General features: G+C 35.4%; 1 protein-coding gene and 1 long non-coding RNA gene across 2 annotated transcripts; one reads left to right on the forward strand and one right to left on the reverse strand.

The window, feature by feature from the left end:
• The first annotated feature begins 6,535 nt into the window (after nt 1-6,535).
• On the forward strand, nt 6,536-7,765 carry LOC112177464 (transcription factor MYB8). Its single transcript, XM_024315754.1, has 3 exons — nt 6,536-6,668; nt 6,782-6,911; nt 7,069-7,765. Exons 1-3 carry the CDS (start codon nt 6,536-6,538, stop codon nt 7,763-7,765), a joined length of 960 nt encoding a protein of 319 aa, XP_024171522.1.
• A 7,811-nt stretch (nt 7,766-15,576) lies between these two features.
• LOC121050454 lies at nt 15,577-16,099 on the reverse strand. The gene is made up of 3 exons (XR_005803002.1): nt 16,069-16,099; nt 15,808-15,935; nt 15,577-15,606 (listed from the first exon to the last, which is right to left on the reverse strand). It is a non-coding gene; the product is annotated as an uncharacterized LOC121050454 (long non-coding RNA).
• Nucleotides 16,100-22,214: the final 6,115 nt, after the last annotated feature.

The following is a 22,214-nucleotide window of genomic DNA, read 5'->3' on the forward strand; positions in this document are numbered from 1 at the left end:
CAGTGTTAATTATTAATGTTTGCGAGCTTCCCACATGAGCTTTTACAAAGTTACAAACCGAATATGTCTACAAAATATCAAGCTCGGCTCATTTTTTCTAGCAAGCTTTGTAGTAAGAGTAAGATTAAGATCAACTCGTTTCTTTTGGAAGACACACATGCTTGAAGTCTCCAACAAACAAAATCCTCGAATTGTATCATACTGATTTAGACCCTACGCGCCGTAAGTATGCGAAGCACTTCTAGTCATGCATATATTCGGACCCTACGTTTTGGGCTATGAATTTGGGTTGATGGGCTTTGGCGGTTTTTCAAGTTCATTAGGCCTTCCTGGAAACTAATGGTACACTAACTAATTTGACTAGGGTATACTACACGTTTAGGCGAGAAAACAATGTTTTGTTGCAAAGTCATCTTAAACTAGCACTTGCTTAAATTCCAAAGATGATCGATGTTTACTTTACTTTCAAAGTTTTGTCTTACTAACCATCCAAGCAAAAGTCCCCTATATATGTATATTATTTCAATTTTCATAGGGGTATGGAGGATGATGACCTGCATCAACGAACAGATCACTTTCGCTTTCCCTCGCTATATATAGCTTATCTAGCCATATCAAATACGTTAATTCAGAACACCATACAAAGAAATACTAGAGTTACGTTCTAACTATTTGTATTAATTCAACGGTAACTAATATTGTATCGCCAGCCTACTGTAGTACTGTCCTCCTGAAACCGTGTTTGAAATTCCTTCTTCTATTCTTGGTTAAAAGTTAAAACCAAACATTTCTAGACTTTCAACTGCTATATATATGAACCAAGACTAGCTAAGTGAGAGTCATGAGTGTGCCTGGTACTTTCAGGCAATTATATTTGCAAGAAAAACGGAGAGAATCGAACACCCTATCTTTCAAGACCTCATATATATGAGGAATCGACTCTTAGAAGCATGGGAATCAACCAGTCCAAACTGTTTAGCTAATTGCAGTACTTGAATTCACTAATTACGTGAAGGACTGTGGATTGTGGATTCTACTTGGAATAATGATACATAATAAAGAAAGAGATGACGCCAAGGACTGGAATAGTTCTTTAAACCAAATGTATTACAAATGAGGATGTAAGATTAACACTACAGGAAAAATAGTCATTCACGACACATGATTTACGGCGCGCATTTAATGTGTTTCGTAAATGAGTATCATTTAAGGCGTGCATTAAATACAAAATTTAGGGCGTGCGTCAAAAGCACGCCATGTTTATGTAGTAAAAAAGCGCTAGAAAATTTGTTAATTATCTCTCCCTCTCATATCAAAGGTTTAAACCTCTCTCTCTCTCTCTCTCTCTCTCTCTCTCTATTCCGATAGGGACAAGAGCCATCGATTTCTTCTTCTCCCAAAAGCCTTGAGAGCCGGGCCTCCTTTGTCTCATTTCTCCTCCCAAGCACCGCCGCGGTGACGTTGACCGAGATGGAAGATACCGTACGACGTCGCACCGCCATCACCGATTACCGCAAGAGCTCCAATCACGAGTCCGCCGAGATCAGTTTCGTACTCCAAATCCTCCTTATTCATGTTGGATTCTGCATCTGCAACCGGAGAGCGTTTCTCTCGCCATCTGTGAACTAGCTCACAAGCAATTCGAAAGTCCAGAGTTATGCTTCGATTTAGGTTTTCTGATCTTTCTGTTGAATTTGATTTTGTATTTGGATTTTGCATCTTCAAACCTTGAAATTTTCTTATTCATTTTCGATTAAATCAATTTATGCTCTCTCTCTCTCTCTCTATCTCTCTCAGAGCTTGTTGGTGTCGAAAAATTCTGTTGAGGAGTTTGACTCACCAATTAATGCGGACTGGAGCGGGAGCTGACCGAGAACAATCGTGAGGCTTCCTTTGAGCGTTGACCTGAAGTTTGACTGTCGGCTCGAGGATAAGGGGGGTACCCTCCGATGCCAAAGTCAGTACATTTCTTAGTAGTGGAGTCAACGAGTCAAAATCAAATATCTTACCCGGTCAGTATGCCCCCTATTTATAGGTGAGGGAGAGCTTGCACCATAAATGGTGTTTAATATCGTTTTGATAACTGTGCTTATTATCGCCATAATTTCGCGTTATTTAATAACGTCATCACTCCGCGTTATTCAATAACGCCAACCGCGTTATTAAATAATGTCAATCGCGTTACCTCGTTATTAAATAATGTCATCACTCCACGTTACTTAATAACGCCATAACACCAACCGCGTTATTTAATAACGTCATCACTCTGCGTCATTTAATAACGCCATAACGCCAACCGCGTTATTAAATAACGTCATATTGCCAACCATGTTATTAAATAACGTCATCACTCCTCGTTATTTAATAACGCCATCATGCCACGTTATTATGACCACCTTTAATAGCCTCCTTCATTGTGGTATTAACAACGGTAGTTAACGATGCATTTACGATCGTTATTACCCCCGTACTTATGGTGAAGGTGAACCGTCACAATGGTAGGCCAAAATCGTTGATTACCCCCACAGAGCTTCATCTGCACCTGAAAAACTGAGATCTTATCATCGACGATTCAGCTCTCGCAGGATCAGAAGCACCATACAAATTCAAAGGTACGCCTCTATCTTATTTTATCATGGTCTAAATTTGCTTATTTGAAATTTCTGTGAGTCCATTGATGTTGCTATTGATATCTTTGTTGGTTGCTTAGCTAGAGTCAGTGTTAAGAGTCTGTCTGAATTATTGTTACTCTCCACTCTAGAATCGTTTTCTTTTTCAATATGAATTTTGAGATAGATCAATGCACTATTTTTTCTCTTGAAATGATTGTTTTTGTGGAAGTGGGTGTTTATCGCACACCAGGTGTTTGATTAAATTCCCCTTGAGCTCTGTTTGGGGTTTCATAATGGAAAAATCAATTGAAAGACTTGTGCTTAGCTGCTATTGGAATTATCAATTGCAATGCCTTAGCCATTCTATTGTAGCATTCTCTTAAATGGTTTTTCTCTACTGGCTTTGCATCAGAAGGCATGTAATGTTATATATTTAATGTTCTCTAACATATGCTATAGAGGTATCTTATATATCGGACCGTGCAGTTTATAGAGGTAGATGGATAAGAAGTTTTCGGAAATGAGTGTCGTAGAAAGTTGTGTCCTTATGCATCTCTAAAATTTTGTAATTTCTAGGACTAGTATAATAGCAACTGATATGAATTACCACTTTGCAGATTGGCAGCTCTTCTAGTAGTATGTTTTTAATCTCATGTGTGAATTACCACTTTTTCGTTGTGCTAATGCTTTTATTCGTATCACATAATTAGTTTTCCATCATGTGAACCATTACAGATTGTTGCTCGTTGATTATTACATAATTTATTTGTTATACATTTCTCTTATTTGTAGCTCTTGAGAAGTCGTTGAAGGATTTGCTATTGGAAATGAAGTGTATATGGTCTCTCCTAAATTCTCTCTTATTTACATCCCTTTAGCTTCACTCCTACCTAAGTCTTTGGTTTAACCAAAATGAACTGATAAAACTGGTTTCTAAGACATTGTGAGATGACATCAGTTAGTTGCAATATTGCAATAGTTCAATATCTATGTGAACGATCCTTTTTGAAATTGATTTTTCTGAAGCAATAGAAGAGACTTGATTGATGTTTTTTTTTTTCCAAACTATTTGAGCTCTTTAAAGCAAATCTGATCAGTTAGATGTTTCTAATTGCAGACTTACGTGTTCTTAGCACCAAAGATTGTTATAGCTACAACAAGGTTCAATATAAACATGGTAAACTCTATTCCATTCCTATATTCTTTTCCGTGGTGTTAATTTGCTTTTTGACTTTAGAGCACCAAAAGTTTCCTCCTGATCTTTTTTTTTTTTTATATAGAATTGAGAGCTTTGCATTCTCTGTAAATTCTATGAAATAACTTCAGGGTTAAATTGAAATAGTAAATTTTGTAGCTCTTTATTAATGGCATTCAATATTTGTCCAGCTCCAACTTCAATGGGGAAACAAGAGGCATCCATAAGTGTTGAATTTATCATGAAGATCCAAGTAAAGCTGTTCTTTTAAGAAACAAGATGTATTTGAAGTGGAATGTGGCAATGTGCAGTGAACGGTTGAGGCAATCCACCCCAGTGGCTTTACACTACCACATTAGGTTCATTTTATTTGTATTGGTTTTGCTATAAGCTTCATTGTTATTGCTTCCACAACATTTGTTTGTATACTGCTCAGCTTTTTATACAAGTGAATGTTCTGTTATGAAATTGCAACAAGCAAAGAATTAGACAGATTTGTTATTCTTTTTATTTATAGTATTTATGGGTGACATTGGAACAACAGAGAATTAATATTTTTTATTTAAAAAAATTAAATTTACGGGGTGCAAAGCATGCCTTACACCAAAATTCACTGCATGCTTCTGGGTCATTTACGGCACGCGTACCATATTTTACTGTGTGTTTTTGGGTCATATAAAAAATTCCCTTTTTTACGACGTGGTCTATAAAGGCGCATTTTTACCTTGATTTGCACGTCGTAAATTGTCATTTACGGCGTGTTTTGCACGTCATAAATGGCTTGTTTTCCTGTAGTGTAAGTTTACCTAATTGCGGTATTTGAATTCAGTAAATTACTTGAAGCGAGGATTGTAGATTCTACCTGGAATAATGATACATAATAAAGAAAGAAATGACGCCAAGGACTAGAATAGTTCTTTAAACCAAATGTATTACAAGTGAGGATGTAAGACTAAGCTTAATTAAATTCGTGTGTCCAACAGTCATGGTCGGAATAATAATTATCACAACTTCACAAGTTCAGAACTGAGGGATTTCATTTTCATTAGAAACCGAGTGACCCTCAGTGCTCCTGTTTCTGCGTGCCGTCAATTCCTCTCCGTTCAGAGAGAGAGAGAGAGAGAAATTTTAAAGATCGATCTATAAAATTAAAGCTAATTATACTAATTAATGCGAAAAAAAGTTTTGTTTTTTTTTTTTCCCTCCACACATTTTAACCATTTAAGCTGATGATAATAGTAGAAAATAATGCCTCGATCAGTGCATCCATAAACAAAACTCCTCGTAGCTGGAAATTATTATATGCACCGACGGTATCCCTTTATAAGTTTATATTGGTGATAACAAATTTTAACCTTTTGCCGGAATAAAGTAGTTTTTTTCATTTTCAATGCGTTATGATACTTAAACACGCAAACGCAAAATATATTGTATAATTGAATTTTTCATGCATGATGATTTCTTTTAGGTACATTACATTAATGTATCATTACATTAATTTTGGTAAGTAGTTAGGCTAGTTATTCTCCTTACAGGGATACACCAACTTTTTACAAAGAGCTTTAGACCGCCAAAAAATTGCATGAAGTTGGTCTAGAGAAATGAATGGTTAGATTGCATTAAATACACTTTTTGTTTATTAAAAATAAAGTCGATAATAAATATCAAGGGTTGAGATTATTTTATAAGGGTTGAGTCACTTGCACCGTCGGTGCATAGAATAATTTCCAGATAATTTAACCATAAGCTATTTGCTAATTAAATTAGTAAATTTGAAATGTAACTTTCCAATTTTTCTTTCCATGACTTGGAAAGGAGAAAAAAATGAAATAAGAAGATATTATAAGTAAAAAACTCCAAATTATCCAGGGATAGATATATATATATATATATATCAATCACTTTTTAATTATATAAAGACCTCTAAACAAACCCTCTCAACAACCCTACTGATCAAGAAACAAACTTCCATCCACAAATAAAGCTTTCCGTTTCCGAAACAAACTTTGTTTGCATTACGATCAATGAAAACTTCATGAATACCACCCAAAGCTAAGTCTTAATCAGGTATATGATAAGAAGTTTATATTGGGGGGGGGGGGGGGGGGGAGAGATGGCATAACATAGTGGAACCTGTCTAGCTATGTTATACGCTTAACAGGCACATTATACCCGTCAAGCTAGTACTATTAGTATCTACAGACACTATGCAAGATTTAGTTAGTTAAAAAATAGGGTACACATAGTTTTCTTTTTTCCGTACATCTTATAACCGGATCATCAGAAATTAAGAAGCAACAAGCCAACAAACAAGTTTCAAAGTAAATTAAGTAGTTAATTTTTTACACGAATTGGGCTCAGAAATTTTGGTTTCAAGGTATTCCAAAATAAAACTAAATGAAGCTTCAACGCTAGAGTAGGGCAAAGGAGAAAATGAAATCGAATGCCAAAAAATAAGAAGGAAGGATGTTATAAACAACTAGAAACTCGGATCAAATATGTTAAAGTGGATGGAAGGTCAATTTAGGGTTAGATGGTGGTCCGGAGAAGTCGACCCATTTGCACAGTCTCTCTTATTAGTCTTACTTTTAAATGGGCAGTGAGAGAGGAAGCCAATTAACTCTCTTGCCAGAGCCATATCTGATATTTAAGTTCTCATGCAAACTCTGTAGTTTATCAACTCAGGGAACTAACAAATTTAAAAAGAACAGGAGAGGAGCAGTTAACAATGGGTCACCACTACTGCTGCAAAGAACGGAAGGTTAAGAGGGGCCTTTGGTCCCCTGAGGAAGATGAAAAGCTGTTGAGATACATCACTACCTATGGCCATGGATGTTGGAGAAAAGTCCCTGAGCAAGCTGGTCTCCGTCTCTCTCTGGCACACACACAACACATAAACACAAACTACTTAATTTGTATGTTTTTTTTTTTTTTTTCTAATGACCAAGGGTTTGATTGCGTATGTTTTTCTTAGGGCTACAAAGGTGCGGTAAGAGCTGTAGACTGAGATGGCTCAATTACTTGAGACCTGATATCAAAAGAGGAGTGTTTACACCAGATGAGGAGAAATTGATTATTAGACTGCATGGGGTTGTAGGGAACAGGTTCAGTTTCAAATAACGTAACCTATGTCGTACTATAGTTCTTTTACTTTGCGGTTATTGCGTTGCACCCAAATTAGTTCTCATTCTTGGATTAAAATTAACTTAGTACTTTTCCAACGTGTCATAAAATGATCTAGTTCCCAAAATTAAATTGTAGATGGGCGCATATCGCAAAGTGTCTTCCAGGAAGAACTGACAATGAAATAAAGAACTACTGGAACTCATGGATAAAGAAGAAGCTAGAGAAGCCTTCTTCACCAATGACCACATCTGCTGATCATCATCATCAATATTCCCAAATGGCATGTCTTAATCCAAACAACCAAGATCATATTGTGAATCAAACTTTCATTGCAAGGCCGTCTGCATACCCCCTATATATGTTTGAGGCTGCTTCACTTGATCATGATGGTACTACTCGTGCAAACAATATTAATATCAATGTACATGTAGATCAGCATTTCCCACTCAACGTGAACTCGAACAATCTTGGGGCATGGATTTTGGATCGGCATAATGTTCAACCCCTTCCTTCTACAGCACCATTTACAAACATGGATGCAAATCTGTTAATGCCATCCCTCATAGGAAGTACTACTGCTGTTAATGCAAACATGGTTGAAGTGGAATCTTGTAGCAATATTGATGAAGAAGGTGATATTTCAATGGAGTGCTTGCAGAGTCATCAGGATTTGATTGCAGTAGTTCATTCCCGGCAACAGCAACCGTGTTCGAACTTCCATTTTTGCTGGGATACTGTTGAAGAACAACATGGAGGGGATGAAATTGCTGGGCCACTTCATCGCAATACGGGAGCTAATATGATGTCTTCATCTCTCCCATCCTACCTCTGAGATTTAATGATGGCTAAAACTTTCCTCATTGAACCCTAGATCGAGGAAGGATCATGATTCATCTTTCAAGCTTTACTATCTTTGCGTTTAAATTTAAGGACGTACTGTAGAACTAATACAGGGACAGTATGCATGCATGCAATGTACATTGTACAGAACTACAAGAGTAGAGAATAAATCTAATATTAAGAGTTTTCCTTGTAAAACATGATTAGTGCTATCTTTCTGACAGTTCACATTTTGTTATGCTCTATTTTTAGGGATCAATTATATATTTAAGATTTTCTTCATTATCTTAGCTTAATTAGCAAATAGCTAGCTTCTTAATAGTATATGCAGAAATTTCTACCATGCAAAATAGCTTCTAAATGATTTTGTGAAAATCCCTTATCAGAATAGAACATAAGTGCAACAAAAACCTATTGCAAGAGAATATTTGTGAGATAGTGTTGAGGTCTTGCTTACAAACTGGATATATGAAATTTTTCACACTTCTAGTTTTACAATCCACAATTTTTTTTTTTAGATTGAAATCGCTAAAAAACCAAATTTCGAAATATTAAAAGAGGAAATTCAAGATGGAATATGAATTGTGGATTTCACTCTCCTAAAGCAAATGAGCCAGACAAATTGGTTTGATCTTAGCCATACTTGTTCCACACATATTGGTACACAATATTAATATCAATTACTATTATCAGTATTAATTAAGCCAATAAGGCTTATGGTTAAATTTTCAAAAACCCACAATTTACCTTTCTTTGTTAATAGTTTAAAAATTTATAATTTAACACATGAAGGATAAAATAGTAAATATAATAGCAAATTGAATTGAAGAAATTACAAAAAAAAAAAAGATCTTAGACGTTTTGTTGTTTTGTTAACTGCAATAGCAGTTTTTTTTTTTGGAGTCGGCAGTTTAAATAAAAAAATTACTTATTAAACAAAAAGTTAACTTTTTTTTTTAAGAAAGAAAAAGTTATTCATAATTTCATAAAAAAATAAACATTTTTTTAGAGAAATTACTAAAACAAACTCTTTTTTTATAAATAAAATATTATAGACACAAATAAAGTATTAAAAAAAAAAAGTAAAAAATGTCAATTGACACACGCGTGAGCGTGTGTTAAGAGGCTAGTATATATTAATCAAAGATCAGATGATCGAGAATAGACTTTAACAATTTGTGTGAACCATGTTTAAACTAATGAAAAGTTTCTTGCTATAGCATACATTTTTATGAATGGTCAAATCCATTTTCGAAAGCCCTGTACATTTAAGACCCCTACCGAAATCCGTAATTTTGTTTAATTAATCAAAGCATCAACCACGACTAAGGCCTCGTTTGGTTCACGGAAAGGAAAGTAATTCCTTTGTCTTTCCCGTGGGAAGGGAAATGAAACTTCCCAACAACTTTCCATTCCAATGTTTGGTAACGTAAGGAAAATTATCAGGAAAGTTGTTAAAAAGTTTGTAAATAAAATAATAAAATAATATGTTGTGAGTAATAAATGCAAGGAAAGAATGAGGGAAAGTGATTCCTTTGGGGTTTGGAATGAACCACTTTCCCCCTTATTTTCCCTTCTTTCAGGAAATGATTTCCTTTCCTTTTGCATCCCAAATGCAGGAAAGGAACAAGTTTCCTTTCCTGATGCTTACTTTCCGCGAACCAAACGTGGCCTTAGGGCTTGTAGTCCACTGAGAATGAACTGTTAAGGCTTGTAGTCCACTGAGAGGTGAGGAAAAGTCTTTCATAAATCTGAAATTCTTGGAAAGGGATTGGTTGGTCATGGAGGAATTCGCAAATGAATATCCTTAACTAGAGAACTAAAAGGCGAAGAGTACGTTAGTGCAACCTTTTAAAATTGAAACTAATCCTTGACGAAGAGCTCGATCAATCCCTCAAAAATTGTAGATCTTGCAGTCATTGGGTAGGCCCATCTACGTATAGTGTATATCAGGCAACCAAATTTGGATGGGCGCTTAGAAGTTTTTAAATTTTTGCCTTCTATTTTTTTTGTTTTTGTTTTTTACTTTTTATTTTTTATTTTTTATTTTTTACTATTTTAATCTCAAACCTTGATATCAAATCTTAATAATGTCAAGTTGGATTAGAGTTGTAAACCGTCGGTGCAGCTCAACACCGGTGACTCATGTAGCGGTTGGTGTTAGTGCAAGCGACGGCGACATCTGCTATGGTGTGGTGGCGGGTATGGCTGCTAGAAGTCAGCTGGTGGTGTTCCAGTTAGGGGCAGGGGTGTTATGGGCTTGGTTCTTGGGCCTGGCTCAAGCTTGACCTGTTGACTCTAGCCTGGCCCAAATGAGGTGGTCAAGAAAAGGGGTTGGACTTTAGGCTGGGCCTACTGCTTCAATTCCTTTTCTTGACTTCCTTTTTTGGGAGTTTCCTTGGACTTTTTGATGATATATGTGTGCCAGGCTCAACCAGATGGCTAGTATTGGTGTACACTAATTGTGCTCATTGGCAGATGTATTAGTTTATTGTTTGGATCATGTAACATCAATTAGGTCAAGGTTTTAGCCTTTTAAGTTTGAGAGTTTTTATTGGAACCTCCAAATTTACTCATTTGACCTCTCTACTCTCTACACCTCCTTCTTGCTTTTAAATACCCAATGTTTGCTCACTAGACCTCCTTTTGAATTCCTAAAATAACCTTAGTTATATTATTCACATATGTACAAAACAAAAAATTACTCATTGTACCTCTAGTTCACTCACTACACCTCCATTCCTTGATTTTTTTTTTTTTTTGCATGAAAACACAATCTTGGACCATATTTTATTACTAAACAAAAAATAAATCATGATCCTAGCTAGAACCATACTTGCAGCACGCAAATACAGTTTGACTACAATATTATTTATGTACAAAAGTGAACCCATTAACTCCTATGCTCCTATTAATCAAAACGAACTCATATGCTCCTATGTGGTGATTAAACACACTGAAAGACATTAAAAAGATTGATAATGTTAATGTCTAAGATTGAGAGGTGGCCCCACTACTAAAAAAAATTGCTTTTGCGACGCCTATTTTGCGACGGAAAAAACTTTTCGCGACGGAAAATTGAGCCGTTTGCGACGGAAATGTTGGCGTTGCAATAGGTGGCGTCACAAAATCCATTTGCGATGGTAAAATGCCGTTGCAAAAAGTATTTGCGACGGAAAACTGTTGCCGTCGCAATGGCTAAAATATTTGCGACGGGTACTTTGCCGTCGCAAAAAGATATTTCATTTTTTTTTAAAAAATGGGGTGAATTGGTTGCGACGGATACTTTGCCGTCGCAAAAAAATATTTAATTTAAAAAAAAAATGGTGTGAAATGCACAACAAAGCTAGTACCATCTATAGCAATTATTATGAACCGAAAAATATCAAATTACAATATGAAACCCATCATCTATAACCAAGCAGCAATCAAGAGTAAGCCAAAACAAACGCACTGCAGCACCTTCACTTCTAAAAGATGGCCAGACTATCAACCACAGCTGCTGCCTAAGCATACTTTCAAATTTATATTAGGATCCACACCAGAACACTTCTACCTATGAAACAACTGACAGTGTGATTCACTATAACAAATAAAGGCATAACATGGAACACAAATATATACATCTTCTCTGCATGCTATAAATAAAAGGATCCCATGCAAATTACAATTTATCATTTAACCAAGTCTTTACCAGGAATTTTGTTTAGTAAAACATGCACTTTCTCTGCACGTTTCAAAGTAATATGAGCACCTTTTCCTGCTGTATAGCGATTATCATCCTAAAAGCACACAACATGGAAGGACAATGAAGTTAGATTTATTCCTTGAAGATTTTAAGTGGTTAGTATTGACAAAGTGAAACAGAAAGGGCAATAATATGTGAAAAAGAAAAAATGAAAAAAAAGAGAGTAGAATTCTCAACCCTATTGTACTCCTCTAGCGAGGATTCTTCTTGACAAGCAGCCAACCACTTTTCTATCTTTTCTAGTATTTCTTTCCTGCTTAGAGCTTCCTCTTTTGCCCTTGCGATTTGAAGCTCAATTTGTTCCAACAAGCATACTAGGACTCATAGAAGTTGCAGAAAGCAATGCAGCCATTTTTAATGCACCAACACTATCAAACAATAACAAAATTCACCACAGTCAACTTTAGACTTTTTTGATGTCCTAGATCTGAAACTAGATTAAGGTTCTTTTACAATTTAATTTGAAGGGTGCAGATAGTGGACTTAACTTATAAGCAGTAGAAATTCACCAATATAAGTCAACATTGCACATAAGCAAGTGACAATCGTATTTGCATCAACTCATAATCATCAATAGGGATAATCCCAGATCTTAAAAATTGGTATTCACCCAAATCCTATGGACCAATACACACAATACTTTACAATTTTAATAGAAAGTATTACCACAATAGTTCACTACATATATGGACGAAATAAAGCACAGGTGTTATTCTAAATGAAATTACCTTTAGTGGAAGCACCATATTGTTGTAAACTTGTAACATATTTAGAGCTGATATCACACTAACAACAAAAGACATATAAACATCACTACCATCTTGACCTTGAAACTGTGGTCAGAAGAGAGTCCCTACAAGCAAAATGAAATTAGCTTCAAGATCAGTAAAGATATTAATGAATGACTAGACTTTATTGGCTGGTTTTACTTCTATTTCCACACTATGTAGTATCAATCAGAAACTGTGGACTCAAGTTAAACATCTAATAGAAATATTTTACAATGCAAAAAATAAAAAGATGCATATTTTGCAGTAGTACCTGAGAATCTGATAATTACAATTACAACTGAGGCCATCAAGACATCAGAATCTTGGGCATGTGAGCCTATCTGACCTTCCCATTTCTCTCTCTTAACAAACGATTCTCCAAGAGGTCCAATATTTGAGACCCTTAAAAAATTTTACTCACTGAGATGCTGCACATAAAAAACAGGGCAAACATTACCCACTTTTTAATGACCAATGGTATTAAGATGCTGTTAACAATGAAATATAGATTCTTCCTGTACATGTATAATTCTTCATAAACAATACTGACAAGAATAAATTACAGAGGTTCAGCCATGTACATTTGAACCAATTTCCAAACTACATCTCTGTGACACAGTCTGAGCTCCTCGTTTTAACACTTGCAATCATAATATTTTTTGATAATATAAACAAGGATCAAGGAGCTACTGCAGAAACTTTAATATCTTTGATTGTATTCAAACAAACAAGCAAGTAGATATTCACATAATCACATGCAGGGTTTTACCAATAACTAGTGAAACTTGAGCACCACTTAACATATCAATGTAATGTCACTTTAAGGTAATATTTTAAAGATCAGAAATTGGGATGTACAGAACGATCTGGTTGAAATGAGCTTCGAGCCCTCTCAAATTGTAGAACTCTTCACCGCATTTTGGACATAGGTAATCTCATCAAGATTCAAAAGAGACCCTTTCCTGCAGAATTTAAAGAAGGTTTCAGCTTCAACATACTCTTGTATCTACAAAGACCCAAGAACAACTAGATAAGTAAATTAACTAGGGATAACACTTAATCGACAAATTGGGAAACCAAAATGAAACCCAGAAACTACATAGAATCAAAATTAAAGAAAATCAACCTCCATTAGGCTTCTTCAACATTTAAACTTACTCGAAGAAGCCTAAGATTCAAGGAAAGCAGTATTACCCCAGTCCTCCATATTGCAATTCCTTTCTGTTCTCACAGACAACTATCTGCATATTAAGACATCCATCATCAGAAATCCAAAAACCCACAAACAAATTGGATAAAAGTGGACTAAAACCCCACTACAAAACTAAAATACTTGCAATGCCAAGAAGTGGACTAAGAAAATATAGAGGTTCCCCTTACAAGTATCTAGCAATTGGATATGTCCAACAATTTGACGCCTGCCTCTAATGCCAATACTAACTGCTTAGGTTCAAATAATATGGTAACCAGATAAATCTTTCAAAAGAGAATACAACATATGAATTAAGAAAGAACAAGTGGCAATACATGCCATCTAATCATGGCTAATGCCTGGACAACAATTTTCAAAAAGCTGGCTTCTCTCCCTATACAAAGTTAGTAGTGCAGCAGAAAACCATAGAACTGAACAAATTAATCAGGCAAATGAGACTTCCACCAGTAATCAGTGAAGTTCATATTTGTAAACTAACCTGTGTGCATAAAAGTATGTACCGCTGCAATGCAATGGCATGGAAAAGCGGCTTCATTTCTACACTTCTGTTGATAAAATCATATCCAATATCATTGTAATTCACTGGAAAGGGAACCTTCAACCCTGCATAAAATAAAAGGGAAAACTAATATTAAACCTCATAGCAGGTAAAACTAGAAACATATAAACAAACATATGGCCACAAAAACCAATTTGTTACAGTATCAAACATATATAGGCAAATAGCCAAACATCTAAAACTTGTGTAACTCAGCCTACCTTCCTGGCTAAAACCTCTGGTGTCATCAACCTGAGATGAAGTACCTTCAGAACTGTTGTCCACTTCAGATATACGAGATGTTGTAGAAGTGTGTGAGGTATCCAAATTGCAGTGTCCCACATCCAGTAGCACAATTTGCTCCTCACTAACTGAAGGTATTCTTTGTAATAATGCAAATGCACTTCCTTGGTCACTTATCTTAGTTAACTCAACTATGATGCAGAAAATCCAGAGGTTCAAGAATTAAAAAGAAAAAAGAAAAGAAAATAATAAAGAAAATCACCTGCCAGAAAGAGTAGCAACCATCAACTAACTTATTAGTCCTCCCCTGAAATCCACATTCCTTCCCTTGTCGAAATACCAACCAATCCTAATACAAGAAAAAAGTTAAATTTAAGAAATTACAGAGCATGTTCATAGAAACCATCACAAGAGGAATGCAACAGTGAAATTATACACAGCAGAGTAAAAACAAATTAAAAAAATTACTTGAACAGATTTTTATATCTATATGTATATTATACAGTTAGTTATTATCCAATCTGAACCACACAAAGAAAAGAAAAAATCTTACAATTAGTCTAGGCAAGTCCAAACAATTGACCTCATTGATCAGAATCATTGTTGCCAGCCCACAAAAGGTGTACCTGATGAAAATATTGTCAGATCTATGTAAATGCATTGCTACAGGAATCCACAATGGGCACACATGACAGGTGAGCAGATGGGGGAAGGAAGCCAAAATACATTTCTCTCAAAGGCCACAAAGATAATTCATAATTGACCTTAGTAAGTTTTTCATTTCGCATATAGAATCTTCTCAACTAATTTTCCAAAGATGTGAAAAAAGGTAGAAGACAATTTGACATGTGAGTGAATGGAAGATAGGAAGCCAACAAGACATAGATATTCAACTTTGTCAGAGGATACCACCCTAAGAGTTTACAAAGATAATTCTATTAGTAAGTGTTTTTTCATGATAAGGTACATCTAATGTCGCATTATTACTCAGGAACAATAATGCTCAAGGACTTTTAAACTAGTTTAAACAGAAGAAGCATTACTAACCTTGTATAAGGCTTTGGCCTGCACGCTGCATTGATTGTGATGACTCTACTAAGTTAACTTTCTCCAAGGAATTCGGCCAGACTTCTCATAGTGCCCTACAACATTTGATTTACATTATATCAAAATCACATTACATATAAACAGTAATCCCAAATCTTCACGTCATTCACAATTAAAAGATAACCAGATGAACTTCTCACCAGAAAGCCAAACCCATGCCAGCACCAAAATCCAACACTTCAGAGGGTGAAAAACCCGGCAACCTTCTACAAACCTGTCAAACAACAACAACGCAAACACACTGCTGAACATCAAAGATCAAAACTTCATCAAACTCTCAATCGATACACACCCGAAAAGAACAATAATTTCGCACTCAATTAAAAGCCTGATACTAAAATCAATCTAAGCACTTCATTTCTAGCATACAAAAACACATTTATCAAATTCACAACATAAACCCTTGAATCCATACCTCCTTGAGTACTCTGTGACAAGCAGGCAAGACAACTGGCATTCTGGAGGATTGTATCGATGTCTAAGAGAAAGATATCCATCTATTTACTAAACATGAAGATTATCCAGGAGGATTGGCCACTAGTGCTCAAATTTGAAAGAAAGCCCAATTAGTTTCATATCAAAATTGAACTCCCAATCTAAATATTGACCTCTCATATACAATAAACTGTTTCTCTAGAATTAACGAGAGACAAATGGAAAGAACAATGGAATTTACCTTATAGATTCGTAAAGAAATTGATCTGTTGTGTCTAGGTAAAGGAGGAGCTGGTGTTACAGTTTATTTGGTGAAGGAGGAGCTGTTCGAAGTAAAGGAGGAGCTCATCAGCCTCGGTGGAAGGTTCCGGTGCGCGGAGCTCGTCACGTCGGCGGAGGAGCTCGTTGGTGTCGGCGGTAGGTTGCGGTGCAGACCTCGTCGAGCTCGTCGGTTCCAGTTCTAGGGCGAGAGAGAGAGAGAGCGCCGGGGGGGGGGGTGATGTTTGGGGAAAAAAGGGAAAAAGAACTAGGGCTGTTTGTTAGTACGCAATTTGGCCAAAAAAAACAAAAGGAAAAAAAGAGGGAAAAATATTTGGGTTAGCGCCAAGAGCCCAAGAGTAATATGTGTTGCCACAGTTTTTTTTTTATATATAAAGTACATATACAAATAAGCTTTGCGACGGCAAGAGGAAAAAGCGTCACAATTGAGTATAAAATTACGACGGCAGAGATTTTCCGTCGCAAATGATAAGGCTTAATCGCAACGGAACATTTTCCGTAGCGATAGGGTATCAATTGCGACGGCAACTGTTGCCGAAGTAAAAAGGCGAAGCAATTGCAATTTTTTTTAGTAGTGCCCAAGTCTCAGTTAACGCTGGTCTGAAGGGCGGACCGCTACTTGTGATATTCTCAAAGCTTCCGCTATCTGTCAAGAAATACAAAGGGCGTCAGAGGGAGATCGCGTTGGGCGGTCTTCTCTTCTCCAATGCCTAAGTTAGTCAATGTATTTGCGTTGACAGAATCACAGTAGGTAAGTAGTAAATGTGTATTTAAGGGGGGGGAGAGGAAATAACCTTTTATAGGTGGGGAAGAGACTGATCTCTTCCATGTTTTCGATGTGGGATTAATATGCTTCGGTTCGCAGCTTCTGGAGCTTCTAATGCTATCTTGAAGCGGCGCATCTGCGGTGATCTGGGGGTGAGCCGAGGCTCAGGTGGTAGCCTGCTTGGCTGTGTTTCCGTAGGTCACTCCGTTGGTGGGAGTTGATACCGCTGGCAGTAGCATAAGCGTGGCTCATTATAGCTAATTTTGTTTGGCAAATGCTCATGTAAGTACAGATAATGTTAGAGTCGAACACAAACGTAGAAGGAAAAAAAAAACAAAGCAAGAAATACCAGCAATAACGCTAACGCAAAAAAAAAAAAAAAAACACTAAAAACCATCGTCTCCCATCCAAAAACTCTCCTCCTCCAACCAAACCTTTAACAAAGTCTAGATAAAGAACTTAATTAGAGTTCTGAAACAATTTCTTAGCCTTTTAATCAACAACAAACTTTATACTAGTATTTAAATAATACCTTGCTTGGAGGCTCTGAAACAATGAATTGTGTCTCCATTATTAACATTATTTCAAATAGTTGCAATATCTCTTATGCACATTGTTGGCCTTGACGTTGTGATCAGAACGGGAATGGTATCATGGATGAGAGTAAGATCATAGGTCTAGGGTTTAAACCATTGTATCGTGAAGACTAGCTAGGTTGAGAGGTTTGTAAAGAAAATATTAGTTAATTAAAATTCATTGTCTATGATTTTCATTTTATAAGAAGATATATATGTAATTCAATAATTTAAAAGAGGTGGAGGTCAAATGAGCAAATTGGGAGGTCTCAATAGAAAATCTCTTTAAGTTTTTGTAGTAGTCACTAAAAATAAGTGTGCAATGGTATTTCTTTAGTGAAGTTTATTTGCTAGGGCTTTGTACCCCATTTAGGCCGAATATGCATGACATTATTATTTCGATGACTTTAGTTCTGGTGTATATATTTTCATGTTGGTGGCTCAGTGAAGCCGTGCAAAAAAAAATCCTAATGATGGATGACCATAATTTTTTTTTGTTACGGATAGATACGTGAAGTCGTGAATCCTACTCTATAAATAGTGAAAACATTCGCCTGTTGATTAAAAAAATATGTGATCGCCCACAGTTAGATAATAATTTATTTTTGGTAAATTGAAGGGGATCAAACTCTTTATCTAATCTATATTTGATCACCTATAATTGGTGATCAAGAAAATTCTAATTACCCATCTTGAAATTTAATTTAAAGGTTGAGTTTTTTTCTTTTTTTCTTAATCCCCACCTCATCCATCGACCATGCCATATTAGATTCCCCACCACATCCATCGACCATGCCATATTAGTGAGATTAATTTGAACTATGTTCACTTCCACCATGTCTTTTTAAACCAGCTAACCAACATTGCCACGACTCACTAGCATATTAAGAGTTGGGATTAAATTAAAATATATTAAAGTAAGTTTTAATCTTAACGTACTTTTAATTTTATATTTAATATCAGTAAATTATACTATATACTAAAGTTGGTGAATTGGTACCAGCAGACAAAGCAAAGGCTATTTGTAAATGAGATATGTAAAACTAGTTACTAGTTGATAAATTTTTCACATGTTCATGTCACAACTTTTCCAGGATATAGAAATATCCCAGCCAGTTGAGAACAAATTTCCATTGTTGGAAAAAGGGGCAAAGATTGGCTAACATATAAGGAAAGGCCGGGAGGGCTCCATATATATAGTCCATACCAAAATTCAACATGTTGGTTATAAGTGTGTGTAAACTCATTACTTTATATCTTGAATTATAGATTAATTAAGAGAGAGAGAGGATTACAGCCAGACGGCCTAGAGCAATTAATGACACCATTAATTAATAAAAAGACCTTATGCTAGAGACGTTTCATCCATGACTTAACGAGTTAACCAACCAATGCTTATAAAGGCAAAATCCCAATATCTTTTCTCTCTAATCCCTACTCAAAAATCCCAATGGTAGGCCCTAATGCTACTCCATTGCTCCTCCTTAAAGCTAAGAATAATAATCATTATTTCCCCTTTTCATTTCTTCCCCAAAACCAATTAAAGGTCGAGAACTCTTCAAGCGAAAAGAAAAAAATGATTTACACATTAATATTAGTTTCAAAGTTTTAGCTTGCTATCCATCCAAGCAAAAGTCATTTTTTATATACTCACATCGAATGTGGTAGATGATTTGCATCATACCCCTCGCTTTCAGCACGTACTACTCAATCCATCACTTTCATCCCTGATCGGTCTCTATTTTTCTACTTCTATATTTGAAACTACGTATATGGGAACGTTTAATATGTCATATCAGAACTCTACAATGAGATAAATAGTTATATATACCCAGCTTGCTATAGTACTAGCTGGTTTTGTGTCTTCCTCGTTCTAACTAATCGTTTAGAATCATATCCCAGCCAAGACAAGGACCTTCTCTTCTCAACACGCAAGCTAGTTAGTTTCAGCTGTGCAATAATTCTGCAAACATTTTCTCGGGGTCTTCAGCTTTTTATGTTTTTGTTATATTCAATACTATATAGGCATTTTCCTTAAGACATGTCAGCTTTCTAGCTTACAGATCTAATCATCTAACATTCCCTCCTCGATTATAATCAATCAAGAAGTGTATTCATGAGGGAAATATAATGCATGATGTCTTCAGAGCTAAACATAACCTGGTGAATCGTGTGTATAGTGTTGGAATAATGAGAACTTTGTCGTTATGAAGATTCCTTGAAAAAATTTATGAAATTATATATAGACAATTATGTCTTGATTAACTTGTCATCTCTAAACATAACAAATGCGACATTTTGTCAAACAATTAATCCATTTCTTGAAGAAAGAAAAAAGCAAGAATCTGAAATATTAGGGGGAAAAGGAAAGTCATTGGGTCAATAAATATGAGACCACTGCATCTAGTATCAGAAAACGAGTTTGCATCTTCTATTTATATATAATGTTTCAATTCCCTCTGTGCCAATAGCACACGTTTAATCTCAATGACGGATGAGCTAGGTTTTTGCGTTCAGCCGACAACAAATTTCAAGATGGTTTCTAGATCAAAGATGGATCAAAGGCAGTCGGAGCATATGTATATGTAAAAGCCTCGTGGAAAATGATTCTGTGATGAAGTTTGTAAGGCATGCAACCCCTAAAAGTCAAAAAAATACATACACGAATTGGTCTAATCAAAGAGTTGTTGTAGAACAAACAACCTTCCAATTGGGTAATGTCAAACATATTAATAAATAAATGTGTAGCATAGACGTTATTCATACACTATATATGATCGAGCTGTTAATATATGCTTGTTGATAAAGCAAACATGTTAATACAACACTTAGATCATGCACATTGCAACAAACCATATACTAATTATTTGTCATTCTCAATGGCCAATGATTCTTTTGGAAGCCATGATGAGGAACTAATTAAAGTGACTCACAGTTTAATTTGATTTGAAACTCATGGATTACGTGATGCCATCGTCACCGACCAACATAATTATACGAATATTGATTTTCAAATGACATCATGCGTGCTTTGAATAGTGTAACTGAAGGCTTTTTGTAAATTGTTAATAATTAGGTTACTGGGTAATAATAGGTAATCAGGATAATCAGAGTTGAATGTTTTCATTTTTACCCGCTGATCATGTCCCTTATAGCTAACCACCACAGGCGGTCGAGTTGGTAAGAAGCATCCGGGTTTGAATCCCGCCGACGTTTATTAGAGTTAAATCCCAATATATTCTTGGTGGCTAGGGGAGAGGAAGCGTTCTAACAAGATCCCCGAGTACGGATTAGTCTCTAGGCCTAGGAAGCATTTGAAGACACCGTGTGATTGGAGAAAAAAAAAATGTCCCCTATAGCTAAACCAGAATATCTGACGCTTGAAATCATTTTCACGTTAAACTAAGAAACTTCGAGTGATCAATGTCTGTATCCTTGAGTGAAAACTTACCATCTACTATATACTTATTGTTAATTGTTATTAAATAAATATTTATTGAAAATATATATATATATATATATATATATTTATTTATATATGTTTGTATTGAAACTTACCATCTACTATATAGTCTCAGCTATTGAAAGGACCGTACATTATATTATCTGTTGAAGACATTTTTGATGATGATGAACTTTTCCGCAATTACCATGGTGAAAATCCGTGGTTGTTGATGTAAAGGTGATTAACCTTTTTTTTTTTTGTAAAAATGGGAAAAAAAGATTGAAAAAACAAGATTGTAAGATTTGGAGTTGGAAACACTTTGTATATGATGCATATGCTGAAGAAGTGACTCATAGCTTTAATTACCATTATAGTAATTATCTCCAAAACACGGATAGAGCGCAATTCACCCTGTATGTGCTCTCTATATCAACAGTAGATGATTGAAAATTACATCATACAAAAAAGTTATTATAAAGAAAAAAATAGAATTTTCACGTTTTAGTACACATGGTAATGTAATAATAGGGAAAGTATGTTACTAGTTGTCATGTACGTATTAGAGACCCCTACCGTTGGTTTTATGTTTTTGTTTTTGTTCTCGTTCATAATTAATAATATCTTCATAAAGTAGGGAAAATACTTCAAACCTAAGTATTATCATTTATGCAAATTATTTGTTAGATGTTTAGATATTCATGTGTAGGTTATTTATGCAATTTTTCAACCACATTTATGATCGTGATTTATCAGTTATGAACTTGAACGTTTGATGTTTGACATATTTGGTTTGTTTATTGATTTGATCCAGTTTAGTACCTTAACAATTAGCAATTTAGAAAAAAAAAATTCAAAAGTGATGTACATATGCATACATAAACATCTAACAATTTGCAGTGTAATTGAAAAGTGGGTCTCCAAATCTATTAATTAACAAGTCATCAACTAGTTCTCATTAAAGTGATCTACATTGCCAATGAGAGTTGGTTTAGTTGGCAAGGACGGACTTGAGGTGTAAACCCACACAAGTTCGATCCCCGCTACCAACAATTTCTCATTTGGTGGGCAATATAGAAAATGTCATGCATAATTCCATATCAATGGGCTGAGACACTGGCCAGTTTTGTAAGTCATGTTGGGTTGAGGTCGTAGGTTTGCCCTAGCCCTGATAATGTAGGTTTCTTATCAAAAAAAAAAAGTGATCTACATTAAAAGGGATCCGATAAAAGTAGATCTCTTTACCTATTGTCAACTGAATTTTAACTCAATACCTAGATTTTTTAATAATAAGAAAACCTCGCTATTCATCCAATACATGCACA

Source organism: Rosa chinensis, chromosome 7 (genome assembly GCF_002994745.2).
Source record: "Rosa chinensis cultivar Old Blush chromosome 7, RchiOBHm-V2, whole genome shotgun sequence".
Classification (NCBI taxonomy): domain Eukaryota; kingdom Viridiplantae; phylum Streptophyta; class Magnoliopsida; order Rosales; family Rosaceae; genus Rosa; species Rosa chinensis.